This window comes from Vipera berus (genome assembly GCF_964194415.1).
Source record: "Vipera berus genome assembly, contig: HAP1_SCAFFOLD_117, whole genome shotgun sequence".
Taxonomy (NCBI): Eukaryota; Metazoa; Chordata; class Lepidosauria; order Squamata; family Viperidae; genus Vipera; species Vipera berus.
In genome coordinates, this window is record NW_027673593.1 from 4,064 (window position 1) to 20,944 (window position 16,881).

Consider the following 16,881-nt stretch of genomic DNA (forward strand, 5'->3'; position numbering starts at 1 on the left):
CAGCACCTTGAATCTCACCCGGAGGGCAACCAGGAGCCAATGCAGCTCGCGGAGTAGAGGTGTTACATGGGAGTATCGGGAAACCCCCATCACGACTCGCGTGGCCGCATTCTGCACCAGCTGAAGCCTCCGGGTGGTCCTCAAGGGCAGCCCCATGTAGAGGGGTCAGGAAACATTACCTCCGATTCCAACTTTCCTTTTGGCCTACTCTTTTGAGCCGTGTGTGGTGAAGCAAGGCTAAAGTGGTCCGAGACACTCACCCTTACTTAATAAGTGGTCCAGATAAAAATGGTGCTGCTGAAAGAGCAGCTCAGTGGAATTCTGCTGGCTGTGTGTTTCTCATTAAATCTCTTCCTATTTTGCTCCCCTGCGTAAATTTTTTGCACGGTGAAAAGTAGGGGAAAAAAAAGGCACATTTCATTTGTCCCAATTGTTTCCATTTCATTTTAAAGAAAAGTTTTTCAATGGGAAAAGTTCCTATGTATAACAGAGCTTGCATTTTGTTTGCTTGCTTGCTTGCTTGTTCGTTTGTTTATTGATTGATTGATTGATTGTCAGTGCAAGTAACCAGAGCCACACGTGAATAGCTTAAGTCAGCAACTTCATTGACTTCTGCCTATATTACAAGACTCTCCTTAGACTGCTTGCTTTCCTCTGGGAATAACCAGATAAAGTTTCACGGAACTCCCGTTGATAGGGCACGCAATTTAGGCGTCCTCCTGGATTCACGACTCAGTTTTGAAGATCATATTGGAGTCGTGGCCAGGGGGGCATTTGCCCAGGTCCACCTGGTGCGCCAGTTGCGCCCCTATCTGGACCGAGATGCCCTACGTACGGTCACTCACACACTCGTTACCTCCCGTATAGATTACTGCAATGCTCTCTACATGGGGCTGCCCTTGAAGACCACCCAGAGGCTCCAGCTGGTGCAGAATGCGGCCGTGCGGGTAGTGATGGGAGCACCCCGATACTCCCATATTACACCCCTCCTGCGTGAGCTGCATTGGTTACCGGTTGTCCTCCGGGTGAGATTTAAGATGCTGGTACTTACCTTTAAAGCCCTACATGGCTTAGGTCTGGGATATTTGCAGGACCATCTGCTGCCGGGAACGATCTCCCATCGCCCAGTACGCTCACACAGAGAGGGCCTCCTCAGGGTGCCGTCGGCTAGAGAATGTCGGCTGGCGACCCCCAGGGGGAGGGCCTTCTCTGTGGGAGCACCAGCCCTATGGAACCAACTTCCCCTTGAGCTCCGGATGGTCCCGGATCTCCGGTCCTTTCGCCGCGGCCTTAAAACACTTCTTTTCCATCAGGCTGACCTGGACTGACGACAGGGATTTTAAAATGTTTTTTTAATTTTTAACTTCAATTTTAATTTATTCTATTGGGGCTGTTAATTTAATTCTTTTTAACTTTTGTATCATTGTATTTTATTGTTGTTAGCCACCCTGAGTCCTTCGGGAGATAGGGCGGCATATAAGTCCAATCAATCAATCAATCAATCAATCAATCAATCAATAATAAAAAAGCAAGCTAGCTAGGGAAGGGTGAGGCTCATGTCTGTTGCACTTGCAGAAGGATTCAAGGCTAGTTCCCCACTTGACCCTAACCCGGCCAGGTTTATGTTCATTTATCAAATTTTGAAACCGCCCACGTGCTTCTCAGAGGCACTCTGGGTAGTTTACAAGAAAATATCAAGATGTAAAAAAAACTGTATGTAACGTTTACAAAAGAGGCAAGGATGATTAACATTCAACAATGAAAGTTAATTAAAAGATAGAGGAGGTCTTTCTGAGCCCTAATTCACCCCACATTTATGTGCTGCTCTGTCAGCCACTCCATCCAAAGGGATTCATGTCAAAAATTGCTCCTGGTAACCCTTTATCAAAAAGGGACATGGTGGCTCAGTGGGTTAGGATGCTGAGCTTGTCGACCAGATGGTCGGCAGTTTGGCAGGTCGAATCCTGAGTGCCGCGTAGCAGAGTGAGCGCCTGTTACTCATCCCAGCTTCTGCCAACCTAGCAGTTCGAAAGCACGTAAAAATGCAAGTAGAAAAATAGGGACCACTACGGTGGGAAGGTAACAGCGTTCTGTGCGACTTTGGCGTCTAGTCATGCCGGCCACATGACCACAGAGACGTCCTCGGACAAGCGCTGGCTCTTCGGCTTTGAAACGGAGATGAGCACCGGCCCCTAGAGTCGGAAACGACTAGCACGCATGTGCGGGGGGAACCTTTACCTTTACCTTTTTAACCCTTTATCAGATCTGCAAAAGTGATCATCAACTTTTAGGAGTTTTATATAGGCTTTATCGTAAGCTAGCTTTAAGAGGCAGCTGTTAATTTATAAATAGTGCATATAAGCTGTATGAGCGTGCATTGAGAGTGAGCGTGCAGACGAGAGCGGTTTTCTTTTGGAAATTTTTTTTTTATTGAAAGTTTGTTAAAGAGCATAAAACAGAAACTAATAAAAAGCAAAAGCAGAAAAGAGGAAGAGAAAGAGAGAGAGAGAGAAATAGAAAGAAAGAAAGAAAGAAAGAAAGAAAGAAAGAAAGAAAGAGAAAGAAAGAAATAGAAAGGAGAAACTTTCAATTTCCTTTGCAGCAAATATAAGGACAATAAGAAAGTTATTCTGATTACAAAAGAAAGCTCAGACTGTTTTATTATCCTAATCATCGAAACCACAAATCATACAGTTTTTTTTCCATTTTAACACTTAGCGTTCAGCACTTAGACTTATATATCACTTCATAATGCTTTATAGCCCTAAGCGGTTTACAGAGTCAGCCTATAGCTCCCAACAATCTGGGTCCTCATTTTACCGACCTCGGAAGGATGGAAGGCTGAGTCCAGGGGGGTGGGAGGAGGAGGAGGGGGAGGAGGAAGAAGGAGGAGAAGCTTGGCAACCGCTTCATATTTATGACGGTTGCAGCGTCCTGGGGTCACGTGATCCCCTTTTGCGAACTTCTGACGAGCAAACCCAATGGGGAAACCAGATTCACTTAAGAACCATCTCAGTAGCAACTGCAGTGATTCGCTTAATGACCATGGCAAGAAAAGTCGTAAAAATGGGGCAACGTTCACATAATGGCTGCCTTGCTTAGCAACAGAGCTCAGTTGTGCTTGTAAATCAGGGACATCATCATCATCATCATCATCATCATCATCATCATCATCATCATCATCATAATAATAATAATAATAATAATAATAATAATAATAATAATAATAATAATAATAATGTTGGAAGGGACCTTGGAGGTCATCTAGTCCAACTGCCTGCATTCACAACTTCTGGAGGCAGGTTATTCTACTGATTAATTTTTCTAACTGTCAGGAAGTTTCTCCTTAGTTCTAGGTTGCTTCTCTCTTTGGTTAGTTTCCATCTGTTGCTTCTTGTCCTCCCTTCAGGCGCTTTGGAAAATAGCTTGACTCCCTCTTCTTTGGGGCAGCCCCTGAAATACTGGAACACTGCTATCATGTCACCCCTCTCCCTTCTCTTCATTAAAGTAGACATATCCAATTCCAGCAGCCGTTCCTTATAAGCTTTAGCCTCCAGTCCCCTAATCATCTTTGTTGCTCATCTCTGCACTCTTTCTAGAGTCTCAACATCTTTTTTACATCGTGGTGACCAAAACTGGATGCAGGATTCCAAGTGTGGCCTTACCAAGGCGTTGTAAAGTGGTATTAACACTTCCCATGATCTTGATTCTGTCCCTCTGTTAATGCAGCCTAGCACTGTGTTGGCTTTTTTGGCAGCTGCAGCACACGGCTGGCTCCTATTTGTCCCTCTGTTAATGCAGCCTAGCACTGTGTTGGCTTTTTTGGCAGCTGCAGCACACGGCTGGCTCCTATTTAAGTGATTGTCCACTAGGACTCTGAGATCCCTCTCACAGTTACTACTTATGAACAAGGTACCCCCCATACTATACCTGTGCATTTGGGTTTTCTTGCCTAAATGTAGAACCTTACTTTTCCACCACTAAATTTCATTTTGTTAGATAGCGCCCAGTGTTCAAGTCTATCCCGATCTTCCTGTATCTTAAGCCTGTCTTCTGGAGGGTTGGCTATTCCTGCCAGCTTGGTGTCGTCTGCAAATTTGATGAGTTCCCCATGTATCCCCTCGTCCAAATCGTCGATGAAGATGTTGAAGAGCACTGGGCCCAGTTCACCAGCAAATCCTAGAGCTGTGGGTTGGACGAGAAGGTAGAAAGCAATGACAGATCCCTTGGGTTTTATCAGCAGGAAAAATCACACCACACAATCACCAGCATCTCTGTGGAGCCAAACGGGTTGCTGGAAATAACATTATCATTTTTTCCCCTTTATTTCCCCCCCCCCTTTTCTTCTTCTTTCGTTTGGCCACTAGCAATCCAAATCCGAAACCCGCTGAAGATGTCAAAGACTCTGAATTAGCATCCCAAGGAGACCAAAGTCCCTTTCCAAAAAGATTTGTCGGGGAAGCTGAATCTGCTTTATTGAAGGAATGTTCTCGCTACGCTTGGAGAGGAAAATATAAACCTATCAAGGGCCTGGGAGAATTCAAAAGTGGAAGTCTGGATCTGGATGCTAAAGACCAGGTGGTTTCTTCCCCGGCTGTTTGTGATGATGAATTAGTCCCTGGCTGCAAAGACACAATCACACCTTATGCCTGCTTTTACGCTCCGGCAGCAAAGAAGGTTAAAGAAGGTTGGCTGGATAAACTCTCTCCTCAAGGGTAAGTAGCCGAGAAGAGTCAACGATCAGATTTTACAGACTATGGAAAGCCAGTTTGGTCTACTGGTTGAGGCACCGACCTAGAAACTGGGTGACAGGGAGTTCTAGGACCACCTTGGGCAGGAAAGCAGATTGGGTGATTTTTTTGAGTCAGTCATGAGGAAATGGTGAGTTCTAGTCCAGCCTCAGGCATGAAAGCTAGCTAGTTAACTATGGGTCAATCACCAGGAGACGGTGAATTCTAGTATCGCCTTAGGCATGAAAGCAGATTGGGTGATTTTTTGAGTCAATCATGAGGAAATGGTGGGTTCTAGTCCAGCCTCAGGCATGAAAGCTAGCTAGTTAACTATGGGTCAATCACCAGGAGACGGTGAATTCTAGTATCGCCTTAGGCATGAAAGCAGATTGGGTGATTTTTTTGAGTCAATCATGAGGAAATGGTGAGTTCTAGTCCAGCCTCAGGCATGAAAGCTAGCTAGTTAACTATGGGTCAATCACCAGGAGACGGTGAATTCTAGTATCGCCTTAGGCATGAAAGCAGATTGGGTGATTTTTTGAGTCAATCATGAGAAAATGGTGAGTTCTAGTCCAGCCTCAGGCATGAAAGCTAGCTAGTTAACTATGGGTCAATCACCAGGAGACGGTGAATTCTAGTATCGCCTTAGGCATGAAAGCAGATTGGGTGATTTTTTGAGTCAATCATGAGGAAATGCTGAGTTCTAGTCCAGCCTCAGGCATGAAAGCTAGCTAGTTAACTATGGGTCAATCACCAGGAGACGGTGAATTCTAGTATCGCCTTAGGCATGAAAGCAGATTGGGTGATTTTTTTGAGTCAATCATGAGGAAATGGTGGGTTCTAGTCCAGCCTCAGGCATGAAAGCTAGCTAGTTAACTATGGGTCAATCACCAGGAGACGGTGAATTCTAGTATCGCCTTAGGCATGAAAGCAGATTGGGTGATTTTTTGAGTCAATCATGAGGAAATGGTGAGTTCTAGTCCAGCCTCAGGCATGAAAGCTAGCTAGTTAACTATGGGTCAATCACCAGGAGACGGTGAATTCTAGTATCGCCTTAGGCATGAAAGCAGATTGGGTGATTTTTTTGAGTCAATCATGAGGAAATGGTGGGTTCTAGTCCAGCCTCAGGGATGAAAGCTAGCTAGTTAACTATGGGTCAATCACCAGGAGACGGTGAATTCTAGTATCGCCTTAGGCATGAAAGCAGCTAAGTGACTTTGGGTCAGACAATAGGAGATGGTGAGTTCTAGTCCTGCCTTAGTTCTGAAAGCCAGTTGGGGACATTGGCCCAGTCGCTCTTTCTCAGCCCAACTCACCACACAGGGTTGCGGTTGTGGAGGAAATGAGGAGGAAGACATAGGTTGTCGATGTTGAGCTGTTTATCAAATAAATCAAGGATGGGGATAAATCAATCCATAAAAATAAAGTGCTACTGATTCGTCTGAGTGGTAGGTCTTCCTACCATTTCATGACAAGTGAATTCAGGGCTGTCAAAAAAAAAAAAAAAGAGGAGAGAGATGGGCCAAGATGGTTAGAGAAGACACTTGTTGAAAAAGCTTCAATCCCATGGTTCTGGGCAATACTTTTTTTTTTTTTTGCACCTCCCTGAACGTATGATGTCTCAACCCCTTCATTGCGAAGGCTGATGAACGAGAGGAACACTTTGGCTATTTTTGCCTTCTGTAGACCTCACTGACTAGACGGGACAGGAAATTTGTCTAGCAGGTCCCCTCCTCCTCCCTCCCTCCCTCCCTCCCTCCTCCTCCTCCTTCCCCCTTGTGGTCCTCCTCCTCCTCCTCCTCCCCCCCCCCGTCATCCTCGTCCTCCTTCTCCTCCTCCTCCTCTTCCTTCTCCTCTTTTCAATTTGCTTTTGACTTTCTTCCCATGCAGGAAGCACGTTTTTCAGAAACGCTGGGTGAAGTTTGATGGCGAAAGCATGGCTTACTATCAAAACGACAAGGTAAGTCTGTTCGCATTAAATAGTACACGTTCCACTCTGAGCAACCTACCAGTGCGGACTTAGCCATAGGCAACTATTTCAACATAGGTTTCGGGTAGCAATGTCACTCATGATCCGACCCTCATTCTCCATGGAGGGACGAGGCAGTTATTAGATGGAGACAGTAAGGAATAGGGACTAACCTTAACCTCCTCCTCCCTCCTCCTCCTTCTCCCTCCTTCCTTCCTTCCCCTTCCCTCTCCCTCCCTCCTTTCCTTCCTCCTTTCCCCTCCCTTCCCCTCTCCTCCCCTCCTCTGCCCCCTTCCCTTCCTTCCTTCCTTCCTTCCTTCCTTCCTCCCTTCCTCCCTTCCTTCCTCCCTCACTCCCTCCCTCCCTCCCTTCCTTCCTTCCTCCCCTCCCCTCCCTTCCCCTCTCCTCCCCTCTTCTGCCCCCTTCCTTCCTTCCTTCCTTCCTTCCTTCCTTCCTCCCTTCCTCCCTTCCTTCCTCCCTCCCTCCCTCCCTCCCTTCCTTCCTCCCCTCCCCTCCCTTCCCCTCTCCTCCCCTCTTCTGCCCCCTTCCTTCCTTCCTTCCTTCCTTCCTTCTCTCCCTCCCTCCCTCCCTCCCTTCCTCCCTCCCTTCCTTCCTTCTTTTCTTCCTCCCTCTCCTCTCCCATCCCCTCCTCCCTTCCTCCCTCTCTCCCTCCCTCCCTCCCTCCCTCCCTCCCTTCCTTCCTTCCTCCCTCCCCTCCCCTCCTTTCCCCTCTCCTCCCCTCTTCTGCCCCCTTCCTTCCTTCCTTCCTTCCTTCCTTCCTTCCTTCCTTCCTTCCTTCCTTCCTTCCTTCCTTCCTTCCTTCTCTCCCTCCCTCCCTCCCTCCCTTCCTCCCTCCCTTCCTTCCTTCTTTTCTTCCTCCCTCTCCTCTCCCATCCCCTCCTCCCTTCCTCCCTCCCTCCCTCCCTCCCTCCCCTCCCCTCCTTTCCCCTCTCCTCCCCTCCTCTGCCCCCTTCCTTCCTGCCTTCCTGCCTTCCTGCCTTCCTGCCTTCCTGCCTGCCTTCCCTCCCTTCCACAAAATTACTACTGCAAGCCAGCTGTCTTCTTCCTTGTGTCTACCTAACAACTCCCTTGCTACATTTCAGCACGGAATCGCTTACCCTTCTGTGGCTTATTGAGAAGCTCTCCTTAGCTTTGACTTTGCACCTCTTTCTTTAAATTACTCCTACGCATTGCTCACCCCCTGGCCTTCCCAATGAGGGTATCAAATGCTCATTTCTTTTTTCTTTTCAGACTGAAAGCGACACCGTTTCACTTCTTTCCTTTAAGGATGGGATTGGAAGGCCGCCTCTGTAGTGAGATAATAAGGGTTCACCTTGACCAGTCCAAAGCTTTCATTTTCAGATATAAGCTGCTTAAAAAAAAAAGAATGGAGGATTTAGGAGCTGGTAAAAGGAAAAGAATGCATCGGTTGTGCTAGTAAATAGACAGCGGCTGCAATACCTTATCTAGTCAGTAGATGCCTGTAGATGCCAGGATATAATTTCTGGATGGGGGGGAAAAAACAAAAAACAAAAACCCAGCCATGAATTTTGCAACAGAGTTAGATCATTGTGATGAAATGGGTTGAAATTTCCTCTGTAGCCACTTGATTGCATCTAAAAAAAAGAGAGCGTATCAGAATGTGATTGAATGTAAGCATGCATATCTAGCATGCACCTGTTTTTTTAACCAACCAGAAACATTGCAGGCAATATTTTGTGCAACCGTACAAACACCTCCAGGAAATAAAACACTCTCGTACTTGGAATCTTTGTAGCATTTCCTGTTTTCCTGGACTTACACAAGTTCATTTAGTGTCCATTCAAATTTACAACATCGCTGAAAAAATGGAGTGGAGTGGAGTAGAGTAGAGTAGAGTAGAACAGAACAGAACAGAACAGAACAGAACAGAACAGAACAGAACAGAACAGAACAGAATAGAATAGAATAGTGGAATGAAGAATAGAATAGAATAGAATAGAATAGAATAGAATAGAATAGAATAGAATAGAATAGAATAGAATAGAATAGAATAGAGGAGAGGAGAGGAGAGGAGAGGAGAGGAGAGGAGAGGAGAGGAGAGGAGAGGAGAGGAGAGGAGAGGAGAGGAGAAGAGAAAAGAGAAGAGAAGAGAAGAGAAATAAATAATGGCATAGAATAGAATAGAATAGAATAGAATAGAATAGAATAGAATAGAATAGAATAGAATAGAATAGAATAGAATAGAATAGAATAGAATAGAATAGAATAGAATAGAGGAATGAAGAATAGAATAGAGTAGACATTGTAGAATTGAATAGAATAGAATAGAATAGAATAGAATAGAATAGAATAGAATAGAATAGAATAGAATAGAATAGAATAGAATAGAATAGAATAGAATTAAAGAATAGAATAGAATAGAATAGAATAGAATAGAATAGAAATAAATAATGGAATAGAATAGAATAGAATAGAATAGAATAGAATAGAATAGAATAGAGGAATGAAGAATAGAATAGAGTAGACAGATTGTAGAATTAGAATAGAATAGAATAGAATAGAATAGAATAGAATAGAATAGCATTAGAATAGAATAGAATAGAATAGAATAGAATAGAATAGAATAGAATAGAATAGAATAGAATAGAATAGAATAATGGAGTAGGACAGGGCAGAACAGAACAGAACAGAATAGAATTAAATAAAATAGAAAAAATATTTTATTGGCCAAGTGTGATTGAATACACAAGGAATTTCTCTCCAGTGCAGAAGTTCTCAGCATACTTGCAAACCAACACAATAATAATAATCCTAACATGATACTAATAAGTGGAGGCAGTAGCGAAGACAAGAAGGACAATAATAATAATAATACAGTCACACCACATGGGTCGATATCCTTAGACATAAGACAATGCCTTGAGGATTAGGTGTTCAGCAGAGTGATGGCACAAGAGGAAAACAAACAAAAACCCTGTCCCTGCATCTAGATGTCCCAACAAAGATGGAAATATCACCCCAAAAACGAAATTAAAGGAGACCAACCTTGGTGTATGTGTGTGTGGGGGGGGACAGTGGGTCTGCTTGCAAAAACCAAAGACCGGTTATCCTACCTGACAGAAAAACTTCTTTTTGTTCAGCCAATCAGAGGCGGAATTTGCAGTAGCTTGTGATGATAACTTTATTGTCACTTTGAATGTACACCAATCGGCATACATCAAAATGAAATTTCATTGCATACAGCTCTCAAAGGGTCACCACCTCCGATATATACTCCTTGTTCGTGGCCCGCTCAAATTTCACATTCTCCATTTTAGTCTCTAGGGAGTGAACGATGGCACACAGGACAGATGGAAATGGGGCTCCATGTGGATTAGCCCTCAAGTTAGCTTGTATTCTGACAACCTCACCCTCTTTCCTTTTTCTGGTCCTGACTCTTCCACCCTTTCCTTAAAGAGGCCTTGCTTCTTTTCGCCCCTGGAGCACGCTGCTGCCGCCGCCACCAACTCCTCCAAAAGCCTCTCTCTCTTCCTCTGGGCCTGCCGACAGCCTCATGCAGTTCCTTCGCCCCATAAGCTCCAGGTCCTCTCCTCCTCTGCCTCCTCTGGAAACAGCCCTGATTTGCAATATAATCCATCACTGGGCCAGCAGTCAGATCTTGCTGCTGGCAGAACAAATTCAAACAGTGCCAACGACTTTTAACGGTCTCACCAACAGTTCCAAAACAACTAGAAACTCGCCATGCCAGCAAAGATTGTCGGTCGTATGTCGTATGTTACCTTAGTTCCACCATGTTGCTCAAACACATTAAAATCTTCCTGATCATGTGGCCTATAGCCCTTACTATCCCTCCCAAAACTATTCGCCTTCAAGAGCCAATGCAGCCGCAGCCATTCCAGGTGCTGCCATCTTGTCTAGCAATGGGCAAGCCTTTGCGTTTTGTCGAAGGGACCCTTGTCTGCGAACTAGCTTTTCTCTTATTTTTGATGTAGGACATCTACTCCAAAGGCCTCATTCTCCTCTCCGCGATAACTACCGTCCGGATGCACGGAGACAACAAGTTTGAGGTGGTGACGGCGCACAGAATCTTCGTCTTCAGGGCCGAAAAGGAAGGTGAGGCTCATTCCCGGCCAGGCTGGGTGGGGATGATGGTCTTCGCGGGTCCTTCGGTTGGGCTGGAACAACCGAGCAGCGGAAGGGTAGTTGCCTCCAGGTGGGTTCTTCAACGCTGGGCGTTTTTTGATTAGAGATTGGACCACCATTTTGTCTGAAACGGTGCAGGACTGGAAGACCTCCGGGGGTCCCAAATTCAGGGTCTCTGGATGACTCCGGGGACAGAAAAAGCGGAAGCTTTTAGAACTGTACAGCAAGGGATTGTAATTTTCAACCACAGCAACCAGAGGAATAAACGAGGAGAATTGTATACATTTTTTTTTATTCCATTTATATCCCGCCCTTCTCCGAAGACTCAGGGCGGCTTACAAGCTTAGCAGTAGCCTTCATTCTATGTATATGCCTGCTTATTAGGGCTTTCACACACACCCCCAAGTGGCATTATTACAAAGTCAGCTTAATTGCCCCCAACAATCTGGGTCCTCATGGGTTTCCTTTAATAGAGATGTCTGTGTTTTCTTTAATACTGCAAATCTGACACTTTCTCCTGCTTGAGCAGAGGGTTGGACTAGAAGACCTCCAAGGTCCCTTCCAACTCGGTTAGCCTATATTCTATTTTGTACTAAAAATAGATTCTGACGGGCGGATATCATCACCCAGAAAAAAAAAACAAACCTGAGATAATCGAGGAGCTTGTGTACCTTGTAGGATAAAATCATGCACCAAGACCAAAATAGCTGCATTTTCAAGGACTTTTATGTCACAGTATTAAGTGGCCCTACTTTAGCACTTACTAGCACCACTTAAAGCTGTGGTATTGGCCATCTGCTGCAAACCCGTCTTCGGTGTGAAGCTGATAAAGAGTAATGAGAAGTTGCTGGCTTGAATTTAAGGATCAAAGAAAAGCCGATTTAGGATTCCAGGCCACTTTCGCCCAAACAAATACACAGGTCCACTCACTGATCAGAAAGGAAGGCGACATTATTCCTACCCCGTCAACACAGGTAGCGCTCGAATTACGACCTCATTTTAGCCCGAAACTTCCATTGCTAAGCGAGACATTTCTTAAGTGAATTTTGCCCCGTTTTACGACCTATCTTCCCACAGTTGCTAAGGGAGCCCCTGCGGTTGTTAAGTGAGTAACTCGGTCGTTCAGTGAATCCGGCTTGCCCATTCTCTTTGCTGTCCAGAAGGTTGCGAAAGGGGGGGTCACGTGACCCCGCGGGACACTGCAGCCGTCGTAAATATGAGTCAAGGGTCTGAATTTTGATCACGTGACCGGGTGGGGGGGAAATGCTGCAACGGTTGTTAAGTGTGAAAGTGGTCGTAAGTCCCTTTTTTCAGGACCGTTGTAACTTTGAACGGTCACTAAATGAATTGTTGTAAGTTGGGGACTACCTGTAATTTATTTTTTAGATGGGATCTGTCTAGAGAAAAGAAGGACCAGCCAATATCTCAGGGGTTGCCCCAAAGAAGAGGGAGTCAAGCTATTCTCCAAAGCGCCCGAAGGCAGGACAAGAAGCAACGGATGGAAGCTAATCAAGGGGAGAAGCAACCTAGAACTAAGGAGAAATTTTCTGACAGTGAGAACAATTAACCAGTGGAACAGCTTGCCACCAGAGGTTGTGGGTGCTTCATCACTGGAGGTTTTTAAGAAGAGATTCGACAGCCATTTGTCAGAAAGGGCATAGGATCTCCTGCTTGAGCAGGGGGTTGGACTAGAAGACCTCCAAGGTCCCTTCCAGCTTTATTCTGATTGATTGATTAGTCTTCAACTTGCAAAAGTTCGTTTAGTGACTCTTTGAAGTTACAACGGCACTGTAAAAAGTGACTTATGACCGTCAACTTCCCTCCGTCCAGTGCGCTCCCACAGAGAGGGCCTCCTCAGGGTGCCGCCGATCAAAGAATGCCGATTGGTGACCCCCAGGGGGAAAGCGTTCTCTGTGGGCGCGCCAGACCTCTGGAACCGCTTACCGGTTGAGCTCCGGACGGCCCCCGACCTTCGCTCCTTCCGGCGCGATCTCAAAACATTCTTTTTTGAACAAGCTGGCCTGGTCTGACGGGATGGGGTTGGGTTTTTAAAACTAGTTTTAAATTTTAATATGTATTGATTTTATGGGCATGATGTTTAATGGCTTTTTAATTTTTGTATTCGATTTTTATTGTGTATTGCCCTGTTCACCGCCCTGAGTCCTTCGGGAGAAGGGCGGTATAGAAATCAAATTATTAAATTATTATTAATTAAATTAATTATTAAATTAAATTAAATCTTTCACACTTAGGACCATTGCAACATCCTTGTGGTCAGGTGTTCAAAATTCGGACGCTTGGCCACCGGTTCATATTTACACCGGGGTCACGTGATTCCTTTTTTAACCTTCGGAGGAGCAAAGCCAATGGGGGAAGACAGATTCACAATGACTTGACAACTGCAGCGATTCACAAGAAAAGTCGTAAAACGTCTCAAAAAACCCCCCACTTCACAAATGTTTCGCTTAGGAACAGAAAAGTTGGGCTCAATTGCGGTTGAAAGCCGATGTTGTGACTCAGGGCCAGCCTGTGGGTCCGGCAGCCGGCTCAGATGTGTCGGATGACTCAGATGAGGGGGAGGAGGAGTGTGTGGAAGACGAACCGGCTGATGATGGTTTGGAGGCTTCGCAGAGCCCCCAGCCGGGGCCCTCTTCTCAGCTGCGTGAGCCCGATAGTGCGGAGGATGATGACCCACAGCTGGCCCTGTTCAAGGACGCCCGACGCAGGAGGCAGTCGAGCAGGACCAAACAGAGAAAGGCTGTGGGACTCCTCGGGAGGAGGCACAGGGAGGCCACGCCCTGATCTCTAAATAAAAGGAGTGTTTGGGGAAGGGCTGGTTGCTGAAAGCAACCCTTCCGTTTGAGGATTCAAGTTCCAGTGTTTTTGTTTCTTGTTCTGTTATTTGAGTAATAAATCTTGGCAGACGCTTTCCAGCCTTAGACGCTCTCCAGTCTCTACTGTTTGAACAGGGGTTTGCCTTATTGCAAGGCCGGTAGCAGGCTGGTTCAGAACAGCCGAGGACTTCCCTGTATTATGAACGCTGCCCCTGCCTGTCTTGATAGGAAGCCATGTATAGTATAGAACTAGAACGACAGCTGTGACAATGTTACCTGTATTTAAATAAGTGTGTGCGTCAACGCTGCTAACATCGGATGTTTTTGCTTTGACAACATATGGAGATGCAACCATTTTACTTCTTACGTTTTACTCTTAGAATTAGAGTTAGAATTAGATGATGCTGGGGGGGAGAGGAGAAATGTGCATGAGAGTTTAGCTAGACATAACAACACTGAACCTACTGTGAGAACCAAGGGTATTGAAATAAGAGATGATAAGAATTGGCGGGTTGGAGAACTGGAGGGGATGCCTGCATTTCAAACTAATTGGAGAATGTGATTTATGACTGTTAGTCAGAGGAGGGAATTGTGCTTTGATACTGTGTGCTCAGGGAAGGGGAATCCAGATTTTGGCGTTGACTATGCTAGTGCCGATGGTATGCTATTTGAATAAAGATTCTTTAAGGTAAACAATGCCTCGAAGTTCTTTGAAGAGTTCCATCTGTCTGAACCATGACATTGTGTATGTGTGGGTGGGTGGTGGTCTGCCTGGATGCCCAGCATGGTGACATTTTTGTGTGTTTATTTTTTAGAAGAACGAAACAACTGGGTAACTACCATCTTCACCGCTCTGCGCTTCCTCCTGGCAATTTCTCGAGTGAGGACAGCCGTTCCTCCCGAGAAAAGCGGCTATCTAGAATTGAAAGGCTACAAAGCCAAAATCTTCACCCTGCTACAAGGGAACAGCGTGTGGATTTGCAAGAACAATCAGGTGAACCTCTGCAATTTTCTTTTTTTTTTTCTTTTTTTCCTGACGGCACAGAATTTGAAGTGATGAGGAAAATTATGACTGATCATGTATAAGCGCCTTGGTGGAGCAGTGGGCTAATGCCTTCTTAAGTAACACCAGCTGCCTGCAATTAGTGCAGGTTCGAGTCCCACCAGGCTCAAGGTTGACTCAGCCTTCCATCCTTCTGAGGTAGGTAAAATGAGGACCCAGATTGTTGGGGGCAATAAGCTGACTTTGTAATAATGCCGCTTCGGGGGGGGGGGCGAAAGCCCTAATAAGCAGGCATATACATAGAATGAAGGCTATTGCTAAGCACATTGATTTGTGCTTAGATTGTAAGCTGCCCTGAGTCTTCGGAGAAGGGCGGGATATAAATGGGATTAAAATAAATAAATAAAAAATATTTACAAAAATGACACTGGGGTAACAGAATGTTGAAATGTGGATCCTTCAGCCCGTGGTTTTGAGCAAATGATTATAGCCATAGAGTGATATGACAAGTGCTTGGGAACATATCCTAGGTAGATGGAACTGATGGACTATTTGTGTGTGTGTGTATACACATACTTAGGTACATGCATAAATGTACAGTACGTACAATATATAAGTACATCCACCCACCCGTAGACACCACAATATATATCTTGGATTGGCACAAAGGTTAGTTTTCAAAACGGTTAACATGTATGGGGAGGTCTTCTCCTTAGATCAAAGGGATGTGAGAAAAAAGACACACAAGAGTTTTCTTTCTTGACTTCTCTCTCTCTATATATATATACATATATAGCATAGCCTTGCAGTTTGACCTCAGGTGTGTTGAACAGTGTTGTGTTTTTGTGTTCTTTGGGTCTTTTTTCGTGTTGGTTGGTATTTGCCACCCCAAAATTGCAAGTTGGATTGCCTTGTAAAAGTAAGGAAGGAAGGGAGGGTGGGAGGAAGGGAGGAAGGAATGAATCTAGATATATGAGAGGGAGGGAGGGAGGGAGGAAGGAAGGAAGGAAGGAAGGAAGGAAGGAAGGAAGGAAGGAAGGAAGGAATCTAGTTATATGAAAAGGAAGGAAGGAAGGAGGAAGGAAGGAATCAGAAAGAAATGAATCTAGCTATAAGGAAGGAAGGAAAGAAGGAAGGAATCTATATGAAAGGAAGGGAGGGAGGAAGGAAGGGAGGAAGGAAGGAATCAGGAAGGAAGGAATCAGAAAGAAATGAATCTAGCTATATAAAAGGAAGGGAGGGAGGGAGGGAGGGAGGGAGGGAGGGGCAAGAAGAAAAGGGCACGACATGGCATTCTGCACTTGATGATCTAAGAGAAGCCAGCAACATTGATGCCATCTTCAAGATAGGCCCGCTACGTGCAATTGAGGCACACAACGGGAAGAGGCACGACTACTAGAAGAAAAATGACAAAGCTTAATCAATTACAGAGAATTGGAAGTACTATTCAGGTGAATTCAGACCTAATTGCCTGCAATTTTTCAAAAAATGGGATGATTCAGAGAAGAAAGACTTTTGATGGAGAGGCATAAACTCAATAAGGCCTGAAGAAGCTGCTTTGGTGACGCACATGGCAGTGAGACAAATACATTCATTTTGTGAAGAGCGGAGAACAAGGCTGCTGCTGATGAACCGGGGACCGTAGAGTGGACGGATCCACGCAGGACATGTCTTCATCAAGTGCGGAAGAGACGTTCGCCAATTTAGGTAGCTCTTTTCGTCTTCAGCCTAGTTGATTAGCTGACCTTGGATGATCTCAGGAAGTTGAAGGAAGGCCGGGCCTGTTTAGAACTTGGAAAAAACATCACACAGGAAGCCAACCGCTGTCTGCTGGACTCAGTGGTGGGATTCAGCTGGTTCTCACCTGTTCGGCAGAACCGGTAGCTAAATTTTGCTGAGTTCGGAGAACCGGCTGAATGCACACTGCTTCTGGAAGTCCAGTCTAGGCCTTCCTGCTCTGCCTCCTCCTCCTCCTCCTCCTCCTCCTCACAAATCCAATTCCCTTCTAGCACTGATGATGTTACCTAGTTAGGGTTGTGAAACGTCTGCAAGAAAACAAGCAAGTTCAGAGAGCACAAAGGACCCCATAGTCCTTTCCTCCTCCTCCTCCTCCTCCTCCTCCTCCTCCTCCTCCTCCTCCTCCTCCTCTTCCCCCCCACAATTCCCATTCCCTTCTAGCACTGAAGATGTTTCCTAGTTGGGTCATGAAACATCTGCAAG

The 16,881-nt window shown here is 45.5% G+C and overlaps 1 protein-coding gene across 1 annotated transcript in view; it reads left to right on the top strand.

Annotated features, from left to right (window-relative positions):
- Window positions 1-4,367: 4,367 nt before the first annotated feature.
- Window positions 4,368-16,881, top strand: part of LOC308679275 (arf-GAP with Rho-GAP domain, ANK repeat and PH domain-containing protein 2-like) — a gene marked incomplete at both ends in the record, with an annotated part of 89,261 nt that continues 76,747 nt past the window's right edge. The window contains 4 exons of the mRNA XM_081346881.1: window positions 4,368-4,715; window positions 6,621-6,690; window positions 10,674-10,794; window positions 14,474-14,652. Coding sequence (XP_081203007.1) covers window positions 4,368-4,715; window positions 6,621-6,690; window positions 10,674-10,794; window positions 14,474-14,652 — 718 coding nt within the window. The remainder of the gene's footprint in view (window positions 4,716-6,620; window positions 6,691-10,673; window positions 10,795-14,473; window positions 14,653-16,881) is intronic.